We start from the raw sequence: 23617 nt of genomic DNA on the forward strand, positions 1-23617 counted from the left end.
TAAGATGGCTATTTTCTTTGCATAGAAAACATGTGCCCTGTGTAGCAACTTGGTCTTTGGTACCAGCATCTTCAGCCCTTATGATGGGCTCCTTTGGCAAGCCTCCCTCAGCAACAACGGCAAAAAAGAGAGGTCTTGCTTCTGTTTTGCCATCGGCGTAAACACCAAACTCCTACTTCCGCTCGTTTCAGAACTAGGGGCACCGACGGACAGAGCGGGGCCTCATACCCCCGAGCGGTTGCCGGGTGAGGTGAGGTCTTCATCCACACAAAGCTGGGAAGAAGACATGCTTCTCTCCCTCCAGTGGATATTTGAGCGTAAAGTTCCTGGTAGATATGTAACTTTTCCTAAGTACATTTGATGGTATTTCTCATTTTACACATCACCTAGAGTTGCAGTAGCTTTTCCATATCTGAGGTCCTGAAGAAAGCCGGGGCTATTCCCCCAATAGGCTGAAACATGTCGACCGCCCTGCACAGCGCCAGATGGTAGTCTCACTACTTGGCGTGATTTTAACTCTTGACACCTAGACTTCTGTCTGAACGCTCTTTGAGTCTTAGTAGTCAATTTTATTTATCACTATCACTTGAGCACTGCACTTTATTAATACCATTTTTGTAGGACATAAAGGCTAGAGTATTGACATCCATTCCCGCACCGACACTATATGGTCGGGCGTGGTATTGAATGATCATCAATTCCCACATGACGTAAACTCCACCAAAAGGGTGGTCTGATGGGATTTGTTCTAGCCGATGTCACTCAATAGCATTCGCTCACACATGCATCCAACTGCTTTACAGTCACTAGTATAGCTACACACCTTCCCCAGACCTGGTCTGCTCTGTTGTGTGTTTTGTAAACCTCCCTCAGCAACAACGGCAAAAAAGAGAGGTCTTGCTTCTGTTTTGCCATCGGCGTAAACACTAAACTCCTACTGACTGGACGGGTACCTAGCAACAACAACCTCCTGCTGCTACCACATCTTTCATCTGCCCTAGTGTCCCCTCCCTGAAAGCATGCAAGACACCAAAAGCAAAACCATGAAGGATTGAAGGGGGCTGACACAAGCAGACAGCACTCAAAAGGCTGCCTCTGCATGGGCTCTCATTTCATGTAGGCAGAAAGGTAGTTTTTTATAGAGTACTTGCCATGCAGCTCTACCTCCTGTCAGCCCTCTTCAGGGCTTGATTGCTTTTTATTTGTTTTTTTTGTTTGGCTCTGCCTTCAGCATCTCACAAATGTGTGCTGGTGCCAGAAAAACAACGGTGGTACTAAAGTCATTAACACCTGTGGTGACTTCTGTGGAACTTCTTTATCGCTTTGATGGAACATGAAACTGGCACCCGATTGCATCACTGTTCCCCGTCAGACAGTATTGCTGGAAACCATTCTGGATCCAGTCTTGTTACTGGTGAAGGGTTTCATAAAATAATTTTTATAGGAGACTCTGTATCCATCAGAAAGAAGGTTACTAAAGGTAAGTAACTTATTTTTTGAAGCCTATTTAGTAGTCTGACACCTATTTTCTGCCTGTCGACCATGCCAACAGTGATTTGGATAAAACTTCAACCAAATTGTAAATGTTTTAAAGCTATCTCTTAGTAAGACCCATCACAGAGCATGAAAAAACAGGTCAAATATACCAAAAATGTATGTTTAAAGACAATCATATCAACCTTACTTTGAGAAATATTTTTTATTAATCTAAAGACTTTTACATATTTACATTTTTAGACCTACGTTACCACCTTACAAACAGGCCAATAAGAATTTGATATTGAAGGCCATATCCGAAGCCCAGGAATCAGTAACAAAAACAACCAGCTACACAACAGGTGATTTGTTATTATGCTTTGCAGTGTCTTTCATTTTATATCTCTTGCAGCTCTGATTTGTGTTTCCTCCTGTCACCTGTGTGATGTCTTGGCAATCCATTTTCAGAATCTGGACAGTGGGTCAGCATACAAAGCAAGAAGGGGCAACATAGATATTAAATGTGATGGCAGTAAAGCAACTATCCAAATCAACATTTGTGAGGTAGAAACGGGCCCAAGGTGACTTCGCATAAACTGGGGATAATGGAACTCCAGGAGTGAGACATTCAAGAAAAGTTAAGTTTCCAGCATGGGCGAAACTGGGAAACACACATTCAGTGAAAAGGGCAGACATGGGGTGCCGAAAAAGAAATGACAGTTGGAGATAGCAAAAGAGCGGAGTAAGACTAAGAAATACTTCAAGCTGATGGAAGATCAACACAATTCCCCTATTATTTGTGCTCCAGAATGTCTGTTTTTGAGAAATATGAATGCCACGTATTCAAAGATATGGACTTTACCTAACTATCCACATTGGTGTAGCTAAACATACTCTAAAGCCTAGCATTTGATAAGTCTTCCTTGATAAATAGTAATCTGCAATAATCAAATTATTTTTAGTAGCAGCCACAATCCACACAAGGTTATCCTGTGTTCTTCAGATCGCACCCATACAGTTTGTGAACAGAAAACAAGAGCAAGCCAATGCGCAATGTGTTCTGTGCTCAGGTTGCTGTAGGCAATCTCTGAGAATTCGCGTGTGAAGACACTTAAGGCCTGATTATGAGTTTCGCACGCCACCACCCTGCTCCGCCAAACTCACCCGCTGGCTGCCCTATTAGGAGTTTTCTCCTGGTCTGGGGGGCGGTCTTTTGGCGTTCCAACGGCAGAGCCTTTCAAAAAGGCACTGCAATGGAGACATCAAAGCCTTTCCTGCATGCATGGACTGCGAAGTTCATGCCGTGCAGAAAAGGGGGTGCATGATGCACGCAGGGGGCACATCATGTGCCCCCCCTGCATGCATCCCTTCGGCCTTAAGACACCAGGGGGTCCTCTTTGTGTTTCCTCACTGCCACGCTAACAAATGCAGCCTCCTCGCTGTGGTTAGGGTCGCAGTGAGGAAATTTGCTTTGCTGTGCCGCAGTGACACCGCCAAGCATATTGCCACCTCAAGACCGCTGCACCAGGGATCACGGATCCCTGGCGGCTGCATCGGTCCACTCACGGTTCGACCAATCTACACGTAAAACGGCGGTCAGACCACTGGTGCGGCAGTCCCCAACCACCACTGCACCTCTACCACTGGTTCAGCGGTCTGATGGACCGCCAAACTCATAATCAAAGAAGCGGGCCCCCTCCTTCGAGATCACGCGGAGGCGAGAGGGGAACAACAGAGAATATGGCAGCTCTAGTTCCCTCAGTTGCCTCTTCACAGCCATGTACGTGCTCCTCCTTTTCTGTACTGCTGCCTTGTAGTCCGGAAAGAACATCACGCGGCTGTTCCCCACTTGCAGATCATCCAGCTTCCTGGTTTTGCGAAGCACCACGTCTCAATCACGGTAGTTGAGGAGCTTGAAGAGGAATGGACGAGGCCGGGCTCCGGGTCAGGGCTTCTGCGCCGGCACCCTGTGTGCTCTTTCTACTACAAAATGTGGGGACAACACCCCTCGGAGGTAGGAGATCCCGTAACCAGCTCTCCGCATACCGCTCTAGGTCTTTCCCTTCTTCGCCCTCCGGAAGCCCGACCACCCGAACATTGTTGCGCCGGGAGCGCCCTTCCGCATCCTCCATGCAATCCTCCAGCACATGAACCCTGTCTATAATGTCTTGGAGCGCTGAAGCATGATTTTGCACCACAGGTTGCAATTCCTGGAGCGACTGACACTGCTTGGTAACTGACTCTGACAGCTTACGGTGGGCAGCGTGAAGAAAAGAAGAGTGAAGTCAGACGTGACCTTGTCGATCCGGGCCTCTATTGACACTTTAGTTTGCTCCAGCGTAGTGCCAATTCGCTCCACCGCTGCCAGCACATTTTGACTGCGAGGGTCGCGGTCGGACCCATGTTATCGTTCTGTTGTCCGTGTGAGGAGTCTAGTCCGTCAGACGCCTGATGCTTTTGCTGGGATTTATCCCTGAGTCTGCCCATCACCAGTTGCTGCGCAGTAGACATCCACACCTGTTAGTGTCCAGCACCAGTCCCTCGCCGAGAGTCTAGGGGAGAAGTCACCTCGCTGGCCAGGCCGTAGCGCCAGCAGCAGCGGGGGGAAAACTTCCTATCCTTGCCCAACGCCAACACCGCCATGCTCGTGCCGAAAAGATAAACGTCGAATCTGGGGGGGCCCCAGACGATAGACCATCTTCACCGTACAGTTCAAGGAGAGCGCGTCACCTTCGCCGGCCCCAGGGGCCCCCTTGCTGACTCCCCCTCCTCCGAAGACTGCACCTGCTTGTCCCCAATGACTCCGAACAGCAGAGGCCTCAGCGCCACAGGGGCGGATCCAGCCCAGCAGCACAGTCTCAAGCGCCTGCAGCCTCTGTGTGTCCCGCGTTAGGAGTGGGTCACTGAAACGAAAATGGCGCCGGCTCTAAAATGGCTCCCAAGCTCCAGTGCGCCTTAATTATGCAACCCAAACCAAAGAGTCACACAACAGTGTCCCCGGGTGGTGCCTACCCGGCTTGATCACAGGTGTCGCCAGTGATGAGTGGCCCCCACAGTGCCGAATCTGACGCAGCACGATATCTCCCCGCCGTGCTAGCCAGGAGGCCTCCGGTCTGTGGCCAGGCCGTGGGGGAGACACCACGAAATGCCACAGCGCCTGGTCAGGTGCTCCCCACAACCTCCGATGTGACAGCCCCCAGTCCCAGGTACTCTCTCAGGGGCCCAGTCCAATGTGGGGCGGGCCAGGCACAGGTCCCAGGCCCAGGCCTCACTCCTACCTGCCTGTGCTGGCGCTACCCAACACCATGCGCTCTTCAGGCCCCAACGCCCCGTTGTCGGGCCCTCCGCCAAGGCCTCAGGACTCTGCTGCCACAGGGCTTCAATCTCCTCTAGGTCTGCCCCGGGTCCCGCTCCTCACCGTGCAGGGGCTGCGCCCAGTAGCTGCTCCCGAGCCTCAGGCGAGTTGGCAGCCGTGCCATCTGCGCAGGCGAGCCATCTGCGGGTCTTCACAGGCCTCGGGCCCCAGGAGGGATCACCAGGCCTCTGCAACCATGTGCCGCGGGAGCTGCTGGGCCCTCCGCCAGTGCTGTCCTGCCCTCCAGCCTGTCACCACACTCGTTGCCGCCGCCCGCCAGGCCTCGGGCAAAGGCTCCGCCTGGGCCCCGCCGTCGCAGCCCACTGCCCGCCAACCTCCCGGGCTGCTCTCCGCCTCTCGTCTCCCAGCAGCGCTGGGTCACAGGTCCTCCGGGGGGACACCGCTCGGCTGGACTCACAGGACGTCAGGCCCAAGGCAGCGCCCGACTCACTACAGCGGCACTCTGACTCGTCAGGGGGCGGCAGGCCTCGGGGCACGTTTCGCGCCTCTCCCCCGCGCTGCCTCAGTCGGTCGGCAGTCTCCACCGCCACAGCTTTGAGCCAGGATCTGCTGGGCTCCACAGGTTCCCCGCTGTGCCCCACACCTACACCTCACTGAGTGGGCACAGCAAACACCTCTGCAGGGGAATTTCCAGGATATTAGGGGGTCTAAGGACGGAGCTCTAGCAGTTCACATCCACCATGTTGGCTGGCTGGCCACGCCCCCCAACATGTTTTTCATTTATTACCTGTAGTGAAGTTATGTTGTCAATTGTTCCAAGCTTTGTCCTAAACCCGGCAACATTTTAACCGCATCCACCCAATCATTAATTTGGGACAAGAGGCATTTAGCAAAAACTTTACCCACTGCGTCAAAGAGTCCAATTTGACAATAGTTGCGTGGAGCATTTCGGCCTCCTTTCTTAAACAGAGGGACTATTATACTCCCCTTCCAAGAGAGGGGAACCATTTTGTTTGCATAGCAATACTTGAACACCGGATAAAGAATTTTACTCCACAGTATACTATTTTGTTTTAAAACTGTGATTGGTAATTCTTCCGGTCCATCGCTCCAGAGGAGCGCATCCCCCTGATCGCCATTTCTATTTCTTTTTCAGATGGCGATCCATATGATGAGGGGGTCTTCCTTTAGTGCGATATACTTAATTGCCATTCCATTATCTGCATATAAATCCTGAATAAACCTAACCCATTTATGCTCTTCAATGGACACAGGGAGTGGTCGAGAGCTAGCTCCACATCCCTCCCTGATAAGAGACCAAAAGGTTCTGACTTGACCTTTAAATGCTGCTTCTCTCTTTTTTTTTTAACTTAACCTTTACCCTCCTCCTTTTTAATAATAATATTCTACGATCTCTTTCCGATGAGTAATTCAAGTACTGTTCCCTAACTAATTTATTTATTTTGAGGTTTAACTGCAGGAGGGGTCTGGGGACTATTTTAGTGCTTTTTCTTTGATTCACCTTCTTTGCAATTTCTACCGCTTGATTCATAAATGCATTAAAACTAGCAATTTCTGTTCCATTCCAACTAAGCAAGTTCTCTACGGTGACCTCTAAGACACTGTCAAGGCCCACGATGGCTTTGTTATCCCAATGCAAAGCTAACAGATTCACCATTTAATGCCCATGGATCATGCAAAAACAAGTTTAGATTTATGAGTTAGTATTTAATGGTCACTACTGGAAGAATTAGAGACCTTTAGGTCTTTTAATAAAAAAAAGGAGGAACTTCCCACTATCACATAGTCTAAGATAGATTCTCCACTTTAAGTTTTACAAGTAAAGGTTGCAGGTGTGTCCGAAGGAAATCTTCCATTTACTATAATGCCATCAACCTTCATTAATTCATTAATAAGCATTTCCCTTTCTTAGTTCTTATATTTTGTGGAAAGAGCGCTTGTGGGATCTGCATAGATTAATCTTTTTCTTTATTTCGGAATCTATCCAAAGTGGAATTAGAGATTTTACAATTCAGATCCCCTACCAGAACTATACGAGGGGGAAGTTCTACATCATTAACTTTTTTTAATGTAGGAAAATACTGCTTTTAACAGAACATCATGGGAGGCATCTGGCAGAATATAGGCATTTCTCAGCAATAGTGGTGGAATTTTTGCATGATTATCCAGATTATACAACATTATTGCCCAAAAAAGATCGTTAGGATCTTTATAGTAATCGTAATTCCATTTTATCTCTTTGCATGTCCCCTGCTTGACGGCGTTGCTTTATAGTCTAGAGTGAAATAATCCTTACATAGCAGTTCCTCTGTACACCAGGTCTCCTAACGACAAATCTCGTTTGCATCTAACATACTTAAATGTTGTAACTTCTCCCTACTATTCTTTATTCCGGCAGCATTTCAAGATATTATTTTTAGTTTGTTGCTAAAAGGATGGCTGTTGTAGATGATTACTGTCCGATCTGCTCGATAATACACTGGGTAACCAATTCCATTTTGGACTCTCTTCTTTAGAATTCCATTGAAAGGAAAGGGGGTGCATTCTTTAAGTTTCACTTGTCTACCATTTTTAGTAATACAGATTTTTAATTCCTCTGTTTCATACAAGCAATCTACACTATCTGAAACTGAGTGAATTGACAGATACCTATTGTCGAGGGCTCTAATTCGAGTTTCTCAAATAATGGAATGACATCAATCCCACTGCTTTGTAGGCCTTCTGACCATTGTAATATAAGATTTGCAATAACATTGGAATTAAACCTCACCCTCAACTTATAACCAACTTCTGTATTTAAAATTGAGACTAAATTTATATCACTACTTTGTATAAGTTTCAAACTTTCGATCTCCGAAAGGCATTTAAGAAGCAAACTCCTATTTAATATTAAATCTGTATCAAATAGCGGAATAAAATCTAACTGGAGTGTGTCCATACTTTCCCAGAGGAGTTCAACACCAGTTATCTCTGGTTTACCTCTTATTTTTTCAGTTTCGGGGAAGGGGACAGCCAGGGGGTTAAGTACTGATGAGAAAAGGTTAACTGGCTTCGACTGCTCCAATGTTATAGGTAATGGAAGCACCTCTATTGTGGCTTTAGCACAATCTCCTGTGGAGGGCGCAATATTCGAGGGGGAGGCCTCATTGACCATCATCGACCCTGTTGTTAGATCTTTATTTTGAGGGTTCACAAAATCAATTTCATCCTCCAGCTTCATATCTCGTGATGTATTTTGCAGGAGCTGAGAGGAAGTCTCCGTACTAACTGAAACCTCTCTGTTTTCTTTAAAACAAATTCTCCTTTGCTTCTTTTTTGAGAATCTTCGTATTGATATCCTCTTTTTCCCTCTACTCTTTTCCTTTTTCCCCATTTCTCCCATTTTTTTTCCAGGTGTGAGGCTCCTAAGACATTGTCTTTCTCAACACCGAGTTTTAAAAATAGTGAATACTTCCTGATCTATCCTTTTAGTTGAGCCCACAGAACCTTTTACTTTTTGAGCTGAATCAGAGAAAACCTGTATGGGTTCTGGTACAGGTTCAGAGGTCCTCTCTAGCATCACAGCTTTGTTCATTATCTTATCAATTTGGGGATTGCCATCATGAGCTGTACCGGTCGATTGACTGCTAGCATCATCAAGTATATTCTCTTAGAACCTCTTCTACTTTTACTTCCGCTTCTACTTGTTCAGTATGTACACTTGAACTAGTCTCCCTCTCCCGATTACTTTTTAACAATACCTTTAATATTTGAGTTACAGTTTACAACAAACAGTCAGAACCTCCAACGAATTTTACATGTAGCGCTAGGATAGAGTATAATAAATGTTCAAAGCATACTGATGAATCCGAGACTATTATATCCTTCCTTAAAGTTAGACTGGATTGGGTATCACTGATATTTAAATCGGGTCAGAGAAGGATGTGATTGCAAAAGAGAATAATTAGATTTATTAGAGGGGGTACTACTGAATAATTTTAGTCCTATAGGAACTGCTATTGCTGGAGTATTTGCTAGTTCCATATTCTTGCTAGTATCGTGAGAAATATACCTCCTGCAAAGCTCTAAATCCAAATTGGGGAGAGTAAAATCTTTATTTTGGGCATCCTCTGCTAAATAGGGACCAAGGGACTCTTCTATGATTACGTGTGGTGTGTGTGGTGTTCTATGTGGGACTACGTCTGCCGGCTTGGGAGATGGTAGAGTAGATCCTAAGGATACCAGAAGGACTAGAGAGCCAGACAGATCCCCAGGGCACTGTACTGGATGCTTCTGGGATTCTAGGGGCTCTCCTCCTCCATGCTTACTATCAATAGTATGTGATTCTATAACCTCAACCATATCAACCATACCAGTGACAGTATTAACAATATTAACCACTACTCCATCATTCCCAGTCACATTATCTCGCCCATTCCAAATGGTTGAGGTATTTGACTCAACTTGAAGATTTTTTTTCCTTTTCCCATAGACTAAATAGTTGACTTTTTCCTTCGACAGCATGCCTGAGATATCCTTGTTACGTAAGGGATTTGATTTAGTTTTTGCGCAGGTCCTACCCACAAGTAATCGCCGTGACTTACGTTTTCTTGCCGTCATTTTATTTAGAACCTTCACAAAAAACGCACTGCGTAGGGAATGAGTTTCAAATATATTTTCAATTATATTAGTTATATTTCTTGTAAACCTAATCTTATTCTTATACGTTTGTAACAGAATTAATTACAGTCTCATAACTTCAGTCCAGAACAAAATATCTGTCTCTACAGCAACTGGAGCCAAAACTGTCCTTCTCGGCTAAAAAATAAAGGATCCAAGGACAAGGGACAAAGCGTTACACCATAAGTAAAACAGTTCACAGACGAAGACCAGAGTCACCAAATCAAAGGAAAGGAGGACCAAGGGTGACCAAAGTCAGAATGCACTGTGATAACCTGCGTGCAAGTCCACACAGTGCTAACTGCTACTGACCACTACTGCTATTTGCTACTGACTTTATCTGCCTGGTCACACTTTTTGCAGGGTCACAATTATTACGGGGTGAACATAAGGTCCAAAGGGTAGGAAAGGCATCCATCTTCCAGCAGCTCTGGCTTCAGGTCTCCGGTTTCAGGTCTCAAGTCCGCCTCCGCTCTAAAAAATTGCACTGGTGGCACAGACACAGACACAGCCCAGGCCCGTTCCACCTTTGAAATTTTCCAACTTTCCAATATCATGCCATCCGCAGTCTCTGTTGCTGTCTCTGTGGGTGTAAATGTTAATAGCCCACTAGGCTCTAACTCAGGCGCTCAGGGTGCCTCCGGGGCCCCCCTTACGTAGAAGATGAAGGTATGGGCAAAGGGCAAAGGAAAAGATAGGCAGACAACCGCACTTCGAGCTCTGCGCTCTCTCTGTGCTCTCTTCAGAGGAGGCCTTCTTCCAAGTGCGCTGGGTGCGCTACGTCTCGTCAATCAGTTGTGCAGCCAAGAAAAACACAAGAAAAACACAGCCTCCCAGCAAAAGAAGGGCAAACCCGGGGCTCAACCAAGCTCAACCCGGCACGAATGACTGCTCTCCTGGGTGACAGCAAGTTTCGGCGGTCGCGGAGCAGATAAAAGATCAAAGAAAACTGTCCCCGCCTCCGCCACTAGCTCCCTTGGCAAGTTGAAAGTGTCGAGAATGTTGGCGTGGAAGCATGCGGAGAGTAGAGAGTGGATGACTCCTTCGCAGCAGCTTCACAACACTGCACTGTTCAAATTCAGCTCCTCAGCTCCCGAGCTGCTCGCCTGTTGGACTCTAATGGACTCTGCTGAGGCGAGATGAAGAGCCAAGCTCAGCTGGGTGCTGTATCGACCGCAGGGGGCCGTGGATGGCAATAAAATGTCTCACGGCACTGGGCAAGATCTTTGTAGCCTTTTGATGGTCTTTGTGCGTCTCTGTGCGGCCACCGTGCACTGTGCAGGGGCCACGGGCAGGCTCTGGGAGGTTCTGCAGCAAATACGGGCCAACTCCGCTTATTCAGCAGCGTTCGCAGAGGACCATAGGGCTGGGAACTGCAACAGCAAACCAGCAACTCAACCGTGAGAAGGGGGTGCTCTGGGGCACAGAGCACGGGGGTGACACGCTGCAAAGTCGGCAGCAGGGATGGCGAGAGACGCAGGAGCCGCGGGAGCCACGGGAAGCTGGCAGCAAGGTAGTTGTACAGCATCCTCCTCGCCGCTCACTGCAGCTCGATACTGCCAATAGCCAACGATGAGCACAAAATGATTCAAGAAACTGTCCGTCAAGCTGTTGTCGTTTGTATCCATACAGTATTGTTCTATCAAATGGCTCCATAAAGTATATTTTAAAGTGCTAAGGTAACCCTTTTAATGGTTAAAGGGGTATTCCAAAATTATCCAGCCTGAGAGCTTCGTACCAGGATTTTATTTGGCGACTCCCAAGGTGTATATATAGAGTGTGCCTTATCGATATACAAAATCTCTTCAAGGCTCTTTCTATATGACATCACCTTAAGGGTTGACCACGTAAAAAAATAAGGGGTTTAAGGTCAGCTAGATCCCCATTCCTCTTAAGCCTTATATCGAAGCACAAAGGCATAATGAGAATGTTTTGGGGCAAATCAAAAAGTAATCTTAGAGATCCATTGCATGTCAGATCTTTGATGTTTCTTGTTTCCTCAATGTCTGCCCCATACAGTGATGCGTCTTGGCAAGATAGACCCCAATTACCGGCAAAACTGATCTTGATGTTGTGGTTTTATATTTCTTGACAACTACCGAAGATCTGTATAACACTATTGTCCCACTTTTTTGTATGTGTGATTTCCAAATATGCACGTTATCAACACTAATTCCAGGTTAGTTAAAACGATCTACCTTTTGAAGACAAGTGCTCTTCATCACGAGCCCACATCTGTAGGTTTTGCGTGGGTAGAAAATCATATAGTTTGTTTTAGATGTATTCATCTACATACTGCAAAGGTCTCAGAACTCAGTGAATTTGTTTAAAAGATTCTTCAATCCCACTGGGGTTCTAAAAATCAGAAGTGTGTCCACGAATAAGAGAGCTGGAATTGAGGTTCCCTCTAATTTCAGATAGTAGTGTGTGAATCCAATAAGTTAGCTTATAACATCATTTACATATAAAGAAGACAAAGTTGGGGCAAGTACACATCCCTATCGTACCCCTCTGCCAACAGGAATGCGATCCATGAACTCTCCTTTTCTACCCCAACGCGGCTTGCACACAATTATCTTCATTTAGCCTTCTAAGGATATTTAGTAAATGTGAAGGAATATCCATTGACCTGAGGGTGGAACACAGATGTTGCCAAGGAACAAGAATGAACGCCACTCTCAGGCTTATACACGCCACATACAAATGATCTTTTGTAAGCCTCCTGTATTTCCACATGATCGGGGTCAATGGGAATATCTGGTCTATTTAATTACCTTTAAAATGGTAGCCTGCTTGCAGGGTAGAGAGTATCTGGGATTTGGTCATCCAGTCCAATAGTTTATCAAGTGTTTGACGACAGAATACTTTCTGCAGACTGCCGATCAGATTGATGGGAAAGATAAATCCACTGCAAATCCATATCACCCTTCTCAAAAAATGGGAATGATTCCTGCTGCAAACCAGGATTAGAGAAGGCTATCCCATGACATAATCCTGTTGGCACTTCTTAAAAATGGGAGTGATTTCGGCTGCACACCAGGAGTCAAGAAGGATATGCCCTTGACATAATCTTGTTGGACAGATTATTAATATAGGGGCCCCATACTGCAATCTAAGAGTGTACAGATTCCCAAGAACCTTTATTGGGCCCGGGTGCTTTCCTGGGTTGTAGAAATGTTATGACTCTGACGGTCTCTTCCAGAGGAAAAAAAAGGATGTTGTGATCTACGGGTCGAATTTTATTTTGAGCATGAGTGTCCTCTAGAGCAGTGGTGGCAGCCACTTGTGGTATCCCTGTGATCAACTCATGGTCAGAATATAAACCAGCAAAGTGTTTTTCCCCATACTTGTGGTTGTATAAAATACTTGAGTGGACTAGGAAACGTAATGCTGCCATGGGCTATGATGTGCCAAAGGGTAAATGCGTCTTTTCTTTTCAATGCTTCCAGGAGGTCAGATCAAATTAGTTCGAGACAATTCTGCCTGGAAATGGACACTGTTTGTTTGTATCTAGATCTAGCCTCTCTGATCCCCTCTCAGTCGTGTGATTTAATGGCCGTGAATAATAAGGAACTTGATCAATACCACATGTTATTCTTGGCCATTTTGGATTTAGGTGCTTAAATCCTCTTTGTGCACAGATTTGTTTAAGCCTTAAGCAAAATAGTGTTAGAAGAATGGGATTTCATTGTACGGTGTTCAGCAATGGGGCCTAAGAGGGGGCTAAATAGATTATTGATTTGTGTAAGAATGTTGGATTTGAATATCAGATTTTGCTATTTCAGTGATTTTCTGTTCTTCCCAAGGGTTAAGCGTATTCTGGAATATTTAAGTTCAGCTGTGGCATCTGAAATTGTTACCTCTCAGTGATAATTTTAGGACATTATGATCACTATAAGTTTTTTGTTTTATGCTAGAATCTACCACGGTAGGCCATAATTCCATGTCCAGGATGACATAGAAAAGGTGTATGATCTGTATGTGTCAAACTTAGAGCGCCTATCGCATGTCCTAGTCTATGCAAAAGAGTTATGGATGCTAAATAGATGGCTGGTGCCGCCCATGATTTAATTGGGTCGGCATCTAGATTTTCTATGCCTCTTCCTTCATCCTCTGGATGAGTAAGAGTGTCCATGCATTCTAATAGCTTCTGTGTTACATTGAAGATGAGCTAATGAACGTTTTTATTTTTTATTTTAACGCTGGATAGATGACGGTTGAGTAAAAAATTGTGTTGCCAACTCCTTATCTTTTTGCATAAAGCGGTTATAGATATTGTAGTAATTCACCACTAAGCCATTGCTCCCTGGACTGCCAAGCCAATAATGTCAGGGCTATCTATCACCAATTTTTAATTGCTCACCTAAGGGTTATTTTATCCCAAATTAGAATTCCGCCTGAAGGACGACCAGTTCTGCATGGGGATTCTTCATAGCTGTAATTTGTGTAACCCGATCCAAATAGCAGTTTTAGGCACCAAGTTTCCTGCAACAATATTATGTAAAGTTGCCCATTAGGGATAATTAATGTTAACTTGCACACCTGCCACATCCCATTGCAACAACTGTAAGGTTGCAAAATCCCCATTACGATTGGCCGTTGGATCCCTACTACTTGAATTAAGGTTACATGGGTCATGCGCCCTTGGCTGTCACTGGGTGGTTATGCTCGGAGACTTTTTCTAATACGTTACTTTCTTCTGGATAGTTGGCATTATCGGAAATGGAGTGTCGGACACAGAGTTAAGAGGGGGGTTTTGGCTACAAATAGGGATATGCTAACCCGGCAAATAGTGCTCTGTATCCACTTCTAAGCTGGAATTTGGAAGTCAATCTACTACTGCTAGTGATTGGCCAAGTGGGCTTTTTGGGAAATGCATCCTCTGCTTCCTGTTGTTACATGGCCATAGAATGGCCTTAGTGGATACTCCCTGCTGGATTTGACTAGTTTGACAAGTGTCCATCCTATTTGAAACTTCATCTACTGGAAATGTTATATTTCTTTTAAACTGTATGCTTGAGTCTGAGCTCGAGTGTTTTTACTTATTTTCACATCCTTTCAGCATTGAAAATGGGTAATTCTAGGCAGGTATTTACCTTGCTTGGCTTCATTAGGAAAGTGCTGCTTGAACCTTGACGCACAGTAAGTTATCTACCACATACATATTAGTTAGGGTGATTCACTGATAAAAACTAAAAGTGATGGATTGCATTAATCTTAACCACAGCTAATTACTCTGGGCAGCATAAGAAGTGCTTTGTTTCACTATTTGCTGCTAGAGATGGGCACCAGCCACGAGTGAGTTAACCTTGGCCTTCCCAAAAAGAACAGCCCACCCAGAACAACAGTGGGCAACATTAATGAAGTAATTCTCTCAATCATCTTTTGATTTTCTCTGTGGGATGGGTGGGCCCAGGCCATGGTCTGTAGCTTTTTTTAAAAACCTTTATTTTCAGATTTTGGAAAATACAAAAGGCAACCCCCCCCTCCCACATAGGCATCATTAAAAAAACAGTAGTACACAGGTCGATGGACTCATTATGGCACTCCACGGAAAAAGACCACATCTGTAAACAAGAAAGTCCATGTGACAGAGAAGCATCACCAACAGTACATTACAAAACACGTGAGAAATTCAGGTCAGGTCCTATAGCTCGCACCCTACAGACAGGTACTCATATACTTTCATCCTCCTCCCCCACCGGGCCTGAGTCCGGAGCAGAGAACAGCTCGCCACTGGTCCCCTCCGAATCAGATTGAGACTCTGTGCCAAACCCTGCCATACACATGGTTCGCCAAACCAACATGTCTTCCTGCAATTTGTCATCTTTTCTGGAGCACTGCATATGTGTTTCCTCGGCTAGTACCCACTCCCTCACATCCTTAAGCCAAATGTCAACCTCAGGGGCCCTTTGTCCCATCCACGTAATAGCGACCCTACGCCTAGCTAAAACTAGCATCAACTGCAGCAGCTTATAAGGGAGTTTCTGTTTCCTGGGCTTAGGTACCAAGCCCAACAGACAATGCAAGGGGGACAAGTCAATTCGGAGGCCGGTAGCGACCGCTATACGACCCACTACCCCCGCCCAGAAGCTCCCCACCAGGGAACATTCCCTGGCCATATGTAGGAATCCCACCCCTCCCGCGCCACACCTGGGGCAATTGTCCTGTCTGTCCGTCGAATATCGGCTCACCGTTTTGGGGGTAAGATAGGTGCGATGAAGAAAATTGAAGTGAACGAGCTTGAAGCGAGCATTACAAGACACTCGCCTCGTCAAGGTCCCTATGCGTTTCCGCTGACCTTGGTCCATGGGTGCACCCAGGTCCCCTTCCTAGGCCGCCCATGACTGCGGGACCAAGGGGGGGGGGGGCTGAATCGCGTTTCATTGCCGCATACAACAAAGTAATCAATTTACGTCCCCTGCCACAGGACAATATGATATGAAGTGTATGGGTCGTCTGGGGGGTCTCCGGACACCGCGGCCAGATCGTTCGTACAATGGAGCGCAGGCCCTGGTATTGAAGAAATTGCCCTCCGCTGAAGCCAAAAGTTTCCTCCGCCTGCTCATAAGTCAGGAAGCTGTCCGAGGGGTACAGGTCCGCAAGCAACTCACAACCCCCGTCCCTCCATGCACGGAAGGACATCTGGCTCTCCACCTCCACCATAGGGGCCAAGATCCAAATGGGCTTCCTATGAAAGGGCGCCGAGCGCAGGACCCTCTCCACGAAACGTTGCCATACACTAGCTGTGTGCCGCACCACATACGGTAGCCCGGGCGGAGCCCCGGAACCCCGCATCAGTGCCTGCTGAAGCTCCTGCGCCGTGGCCCGCCCAGTCAGCAGTTTTGTCTCCCACGTATCAGTGTCCGCAAACCATCTGGCCGCCGGAAGGAACTGTGCCGCATAATAATAAAGGTCAAAGCGTGGGGCCTCCAAATCTCCCTCCTCAAAGGAGCGCACCACGGTGCTCAGGGCCACCTTGCTACACCGTCCCGCCCACAGCAGGGACGTGAGCAGTGAATTGAGCGTTCTAAACACCCTCGGCGGGCGGGGGCACAGCGAATTCTGAAGAATATACAGCATTCTTGGCAGCATCACCATTTTGGCAATGGCCAGCCGCCCCATGAGGGAGAGTGGCAAAACATTCCAAAATGTTACCAACTGACGCAGCGAGGCAATCACTCTGTCCGCATTGCGGGCGAGGGACTGATCCTCCGTCGGGGCCACGTGTATGCCCATATATCTAAAGCTGGTCAGTTCCCAATGTAACCCCAGCTCCGGTAAATCCTCCATGCGCACAGTGTCAAATCCCGAAAGCGGAAAAATCAGAGATTTATTGCGATTGAGCCACAGGCCCGACGCCTCCCCAAAGGAGTCAAGGAGATGTAACAACCTCGGAAGGGCCTCTCTAGGGGTGGACCAGTTGAACAAAGCATCATCCGCATAGAGCGACAGAACACAACAGGTGTCCCCTACCATGATGCCCCACTGATTGAGCTCAGTGCGAATCTTAACCGCGAAAGGCTCTATAGCCAGGGCGAAAAGCAGCGGCGACAAGGGGCAACCCTGTCTGGTTCCCCGTCCCAGCTGCCACTCCTCCGATCTCGCTCTGCCAAGGCGGACCCGGGCACTGGGGGAATTATACAAAATTTCAATCCAGCGAGCGAAGTTGGGTCCAAAGCCCATCTTCCGGAGTACCTCCTGCAGATAGCCCCAATCAACCGTATCGAAGGCCTTGGCCACATCTATAGAGACCAACACTGTCTTCTCTTCCCTACCGCTCACCTCGTGCTGTATCAATCAATCAAACAATTTGTATAGCGCGCTACTCACCCGGTCGGGTCTCAAGGCGCTGGGGGGGGAGGGGTCCGTTACTGCTCGAAAAGCCAGGTCTTGAGTTGCTTCCTGAAGGAGAGATGGTTCTGAGTCAGCCGTAGGTGGATGGGGAGGGAGTTCAATGTCTTGGCCGCCAGGAAGAAGAAGGATCTTCCTCCGGCGGTGGCTCTGCGAATGCGTGGTACGGTTGCAAGGGCGAGGCTGGACGATCGCAGCCGGCGGGTAGGCGTGTAGAAGGTGAGGCGGCTGTTGAGGTACTTGGGGCCCATGTCGTGGAGAGCCTTGTGTGCGTGGGTGAGGAGTCTGAACGTGATCCTCTTGCTGACGGGGAGCCAGTGCAGGTCTCTCAGGTGGACGGAGATGTGGTTGTGGCGGGGATGTCTAGGACGAGTCGTGCGGAGGCGTTCTGTATGCGCTGGAGTCTTTTCTGTAGTTTGCCAGTGGTTCCTGCATAGAGGGGGTTCCCGTAGTCCAGTCGGCTGGTGACGACTGCCTGGGTGACCGTCTTCCTGGTTTCGGTGGGGATCCATCTGAAGATCTTTCGGAGCATGCGCAGGGTGTTGAAACAGGATGACGAGACGGCGTTGACTTGCCTGGTCATCGAGAGGGAGGAGTCCAGGATGAAGCCCAGGTTTCTTGCGTGGTCCGTTGGCTTGGGGGTGGTGCCCAGGGCAGGGGCCACCAGGAGTCGTCCCAGGCAGAGGGGGATGATCCCAGGATGAGGACTTCTGTCTTGTCTGAGTTCAGCTTCAGGCGGCTGTTCTTCATCCATTCGGCGACGTCCTTCATTCCCTCGTGTAGGCTGGCTCTGGCGGTGGCAGGGTCGTTGGTGAGGGAGAGGATCAGCTGGGTGTCGTCGGCGTAGGAGATGATGTTAAGGTTGTGTTGGCGTGCGATGTCTGCGAGGGGGCTCATGTAGACATTGAAGAGGGTGGGGCTGAGCGAGGATCCTTGTGGTACGCCGCAGATGACTTCGGTGGCCGTGGATCTGAACGGGGGGGAGGCGGACTCTCTGGGTTCTTCCGGCGAGGAACGAGATGATCCACTCCAGTGCCTTCTCTTGGATTCCGATGTTGCTGAGGCGCTGTATTAGGGTGCGGTGGCAGACTGTGTCGAACGCTGCAGAGAGGTCCAGAAGGATGAGGGCAGCTGTTTCCCCGTTGTCAAGCAGGGATCTGATGTCGTCGGTGACTGCGATGAGGGCAGTCTCGGTACTGTGGTTGGCTCGGAAACCGGACTGTGATGGGTCGAAGGATTTGTTTGTCTCGAGGAAGGCGGCGAGCTGTTTGTTGCCGGTCTTCTCGATGACTTTGGCAGGAAAAGGGCGGAGAGAGATGGGGCGGAAGTTCTTGAGGTCGGTGGGGTCTGCTGTCGGTTTCTTCAGGAGGGCGCTGAGCTCGGCATGCTTCCAGCTCTCCGGGAAGGTGGCGGTGTTGAAGGAGAGGTTGATGATGTCCCGGAGTTGGGGTGCGATGATGGAGTCGGCCTTTTAGAAGACGTGGTGGGGGCAGGGGTCGGTCGGGGATCCGTATGTGGTTTAACCGTCTCAGGTTCATCGCCGTATTACGGCCCAGTATAAAACCGCACTGGTCCTGATGCACCAAGTGTTCCATGTGTGGCGCCAGCCGAGTAGCCAGCAGCTTGGTCAGTATTTTAACATCCGTGTTGATCATAGTGATGGGGCGATATGAGGAAGGGTCATGTTTGACCCCCCCTGGCTTGAGAATCATACAGATCTCCCCCTGAGCCATGCTCCTCGGAAGAACTCCCCCCTCAAAGGCCTCAAGATAGAACTGCAACAGGAATGGCGCCAATCTTTCTTGAAACTCATAATAGAACTCCGGGTGTAATCCATCACTCCCCGGTGATTTGGCGCTCGGCAAGCGAGCCAGCGCTCCCTGTATCTCCAATAGAGTCAGGCCCGAGTCCAGGTCATCACGGTCCGAGTCCGAAAGGGTCGGCATGAGCAACCCCTGCAAATAGGGGCGATAGGTGGCCGCCGAAATGGCTGGGTCCGCCTGATACAGTAGCTGCAGATGGGACTGAAGGACCTCAAGGAGGGCCCGTTCTGAATAAACTATCGCGCCCGCCTGGTTGCGTAGGGCAACAATACGTTCGGGTGACTGCTCCCGTTTCAGGATCCAGGCCAAAAGCCTCCCCGACTTGTCCCCTTCTCGGTAAAGGCGTTGCCTATATGGCCCAGGGTGTACCTGTCCAACCGATCCAGGACATCATGTACCCGGGCTCGAGCCGCTTGTTCCTCCCGCCGCTGGGGACCACTAGGGTCGACCACCAATTGGGCACTCGAGAGCGTCCTCCTCCCTCTGGAGGTCGCGAAGGAGCTGCTTTCGAATTCCATAGGTAAGCCCCATACAAGCGCCGCGCACCACTGCCTAAAGGGCCTCCCACCTGGTAGCCAGGGACAGCGTCCCATCTCGCCAGTTGATATCCGTGTAGTCCTCTATTGCCTTATCTACATGCGCCCTACCCACCTGGTCACGGAGGATGTCCACCAGGAGCCTCCAGGTGCGAGGCCGAGCCACCGGAGATCCCCACCGAACGTCACAGGTCACCGGGGAATGATCGGACAAGAACCGGGCCTGGTGCGTTACCTCTATCGCCAGGCTAGTCCCGGCATCAGCCACCACGATCCTGCCGAGACGGCTATGCGTATTGTGCGTGTTCGAAAAACAGGTGCACAGCCACTGGGTCGGGTGTTTCAGGCGCCAGGTATCTACCGCACCCACATTATTCATAACCTCTCTAAGCTGCGCAGTCATGCGGGGTTTAGTACCCTCCCTAGGGGGGACCTATCCAGGACCGGATCAAGGATACAGTTAAAATCCCCGAACCAGAGCAACGGGGTCCCCAGATCATGGATGAAAGTATCTCGCAACTCCCCAAAGAATGTCCGGTCATCAGTGTTGGGTGCGTAGGAATTCAATATGACCAATTCCTTCCCGTCCAGTGTAGCTCTGAGGAGCAGGTACCGCCCCTGAACGTCCGCCTCCATGTATTGCATGGCGAACAGCACCCCCGGTGCCACCCAAATCAGAACCCCTCTAGCATAAGAGAAGGACGCATGAAACAACTGTCCACGCCACTTTTTCCCTAGCTTTTGTGCCCCGTCATCCACCAGGTGGGTCTCCTGCAGACAAGCTATAGATATTTTATGTCTCCGGAGGTAGGAGAGGACCCTATATCGCTTGGTGCATGTACCCAGCCCCCTTACGTTCCAACTCATAAACTTATACCCCATGGGTTCGAAAAACGTCTACCCTGTCGTATCTTCCCTCGCACAGAGTAAATCTTCCCCAGTGCCCGACCTGTAATACAAATGATGCCAAAAACATTACCCCACAACTTCCCATTCAAACAACCCCCCCACCCCCCGCCCACGAGCAAAATGTCAGCAACAACCACACGCGCCACTCTGCCCTTACCCTGCCGGTGCCAGGACGTGCACAGCCACCCCATACGCCTAAGAAGGCCAACCCACTACAACAACAATGAAAACTGTCCCCCCCCCCTCCCCCACCCCCCCCCCCCACCAAACCCATTGTTCATACCAAAAGTCCAGGCTCGACAGTGCGACTCAAAACCATACACATTCACTGCAATAACCCGGAACATGCTCTCGCCCCCCCACATGTGAGGCCCCCTAACTAAAAGGAGACTCCCCCCCCCCCCCCCCCCCATCCCCAGTGAATCCACCCCGGGGAGGCCATCCCCAGCTAACTAGCCCACATACGGCCACCAGACTGAGTCACCCATCAAACATAATGCTCAATGAAATATCCAAGTCTCTCTCATGAGGGAGCCCCAGCCCCCGGGGATCCACCCGCCGCAGTCTCCGGGACCACCGGGGCTGACAGCGGCGCGGCCTCAGCTGTTACCAGAAGTGTATCTGGGACCAGGATGTCCTCTTGTTCAAGAGGGAGCACAGCCCCCAGGTCATCAGCCACTTCCACCGGTCCCAAGTGCAGGGCTCCATCCTCGACAACAAGAACTCTGCCGCGCCCCTGACTGTCCGCCGCCCCGGATCGGCGCCGCTGCCTGCTGTTGCGTCTCTGCCCCATCCCCATCAGGGGCCCCCTCGCTTTCCCGGAGGGAGATCATCACCCCGGATCTCCAGCCACTCCCAGACATCGTCAGGGGCCTCGAAGAAGTGCGCCTTTCCCTGCGACAGGACCTTGAGCTTGGCTGGGTATAGGAGCATGTATTGCAATTGCATCTCCCTGAGTTTCTGTTTAACCCCCAAAAAGGACTTCTGCTACTCCTGTACCTGCTGGGTGTAGTCTGGATAAATGGAGATCCTGCTGTTCTCAAACATGAGGTTGGCAGACTCCTGTGCTGCCCGCAGGATACAATCCCTGTCCCGATAGTTTAGGATTTTCGCAATGATGGCTCTGGGGGGGGCACCCGGCCGTGGCAGTGGGACCAACGCCCGGTGGGCCCTTTAAATCACAAAGACCTCCGAGAGACCCCTTGGGCACAGGTGAGTACGAATCTAGTCCTCTAGGAAGCGTTCTGCGTGCCCCGCTTCCGCACGTTCAGGCACTCCAAGGACTCGAATGTTACGGCGACGCGCCCCTCCTTCCGCGTCCTCCGCCTTCCGCTCCAGGGCCCCCGTCGTGGCAGTCATATGTGAGACCGTCTTCTTGAGGGTGGCCACCTCACCCTGCAGCTGTTCGATATTTCCCTCTGCCTCAGTCACCTTGTCCGCCACCTTCCGCAGGTCGGCCCGCAAAAGATTGACATCTATAGACACTGTCTCTATTTGGCGTTCCAGTGCGGAGTGGGAGCCCTGAATTGCTTTCAGGAGTTCCGCCCGGGAGGGCTCCCCAGGGGCTACCGCCCCCTCGTTGTGGCCCGACTGCCTCGTGAGCCCGTGAGACGGGAGGCGCGGGGTGGTGTATTGTGTTATAGTGTTGGGCTGTGTGGACCGAGACGTCTTGTCCTTGCGCATCTTGAGCTCCAAACGTGGCTCTCTCGGATCCGGAGGGGGGGCCTACTCCAATACAAAACAGGATTATCCGACCACAGGCGGGCCGCAGGCAGTGACAAGCCCCTACCACACCATCCACCTACTGCAGAGATCAATGCGCTCACAAACGCCGTGGAGGCGCCCGGTAGCCCCGCCAATAATAGACCCGCCACTGGGCCCAGTCCGCGAGTGAAGGCACAGTTCCAGCTTCGCCTTAAGGCGCTCTCAGCAGGCACCCCCTCACCAGTCCGCTGCGGCCGGTCCGTGGACAACCGGTCCACCCCGTAAGGGCGTCCGGGGGGGGGGGGCAATCTTCGTGTCAGAGATAAAGTCCTGCCAAGTCAATACAGGATACAATGTCAGGGTCTGCAGGGACACCACTCCAGCGGGCCCCCAGGCCCCCCACCAGATCGGCAGGCACCCCCAAACAGGGCACAAGACGAGGACCCCCAGAGGTATGTCCGGGGGAAGAAGGAGCCCCCGCCGCAAGCGGCCGGGCCTGGCACCAACCGCCACGGGGCCCCAAGGCAGTGTAGGTCCGGAGCATCCAGGCCGGTCACCGCCAACAGCGCAGGTCGAGACACACTCTCTTCCAGCCACCCCCCGACCCGGGGGGCGAGCAAAATACGGGTGCCAGGCGCCCAGCAGGCTCGCTGCGGCGACAAGGGTCCAAACTGGCCTCCAAAACCCGGCCACAGTATCCCTTGGCGGCTCCCACCCAAGCGCGGGGTTCCGCCCGCAAGATGGCGCCGGTCACTGCTCGGAGGTCCCACTCAGTCTTAGATCGCCTCCTGGCGCAGGTGAGTCCGCCGCCTCCGCCCCGCACAAGTGCACCCAAGTTCTGGGTCCCGGACGGGCCCGCAGCGGCCCCAAGGAAGCCAAATCCAGTATGCATGAATCCTTAGATGTGTAAAAGGCGTCCATCTATCTGCACGTTTTTCATCAACTTCCTTCAAGTTCATTTGGTCTATTTCAAAAGTATTTTTTCTCAATCAGGGATTCATCCATCCTAGGGCATTATCCTATTGAGGTTAGGAGAGACTACTCTTTAGATGGAACAGAGTAATAATAGAGCTACAGGATTCCCTCATGGATGGTTTGCATCTCTTTCCACCCTTACTACATTTCTAGAGATATGTCGTTCCTTTCTAGCCAGAGCGTAGCAAAGGTAAGGTAGCTCAGAGGTGAGAAGAGATATCCTGATCTCTATACCAAAATGTATTTTTTTTTCCTTCCAAGTAACTTTATTGGTTTTTAATTTTTGTATACATTGAAAGCACGGGTGCAAACGTATACCAGAGGTAGGTGGTACAAAAGTTGTA

The 23617-nt window shown here is 49.8% G+C and overlaps 1 protein-coding gene across 2 annotated transcripts in view; it reads left to right on the top strand.

The window, feature by feature from the left end:
• ZC3H14 (zinc finger CCCH-type containing 14) overlaps nt 1-23617 on the top strand; it is a 319723-nt gene that overhangs the window by 150546 nt on the left and 145560 nt on the right. For both annotated transcript variants that reach the window (XM_078660018.1, XM_078660019.1), the window contains exon 8: nt 1738-1838. In XM_078660018.1, the coding sequence (XP_078516144.1) occupies nt 1738-1838 (101 nt within the window). The remainder of the gene's footprint in view (nt 1-1737; nt 1839-23617) is intronic.

This window comes from Lissotriton helveticus, chromosome 9 (genome assembly GCF_964261635.1).
Source record: "Lissotriton helveticus chromosome 9, aLisHel1.1, whole genome shotgun sequence".
Taxonomy (NCBI): Eukaryota; Metazoa; Chordata; class Amphibia; order Caudata; family Salamandridae; genus Lissotriton; species Lissotriton helveticus.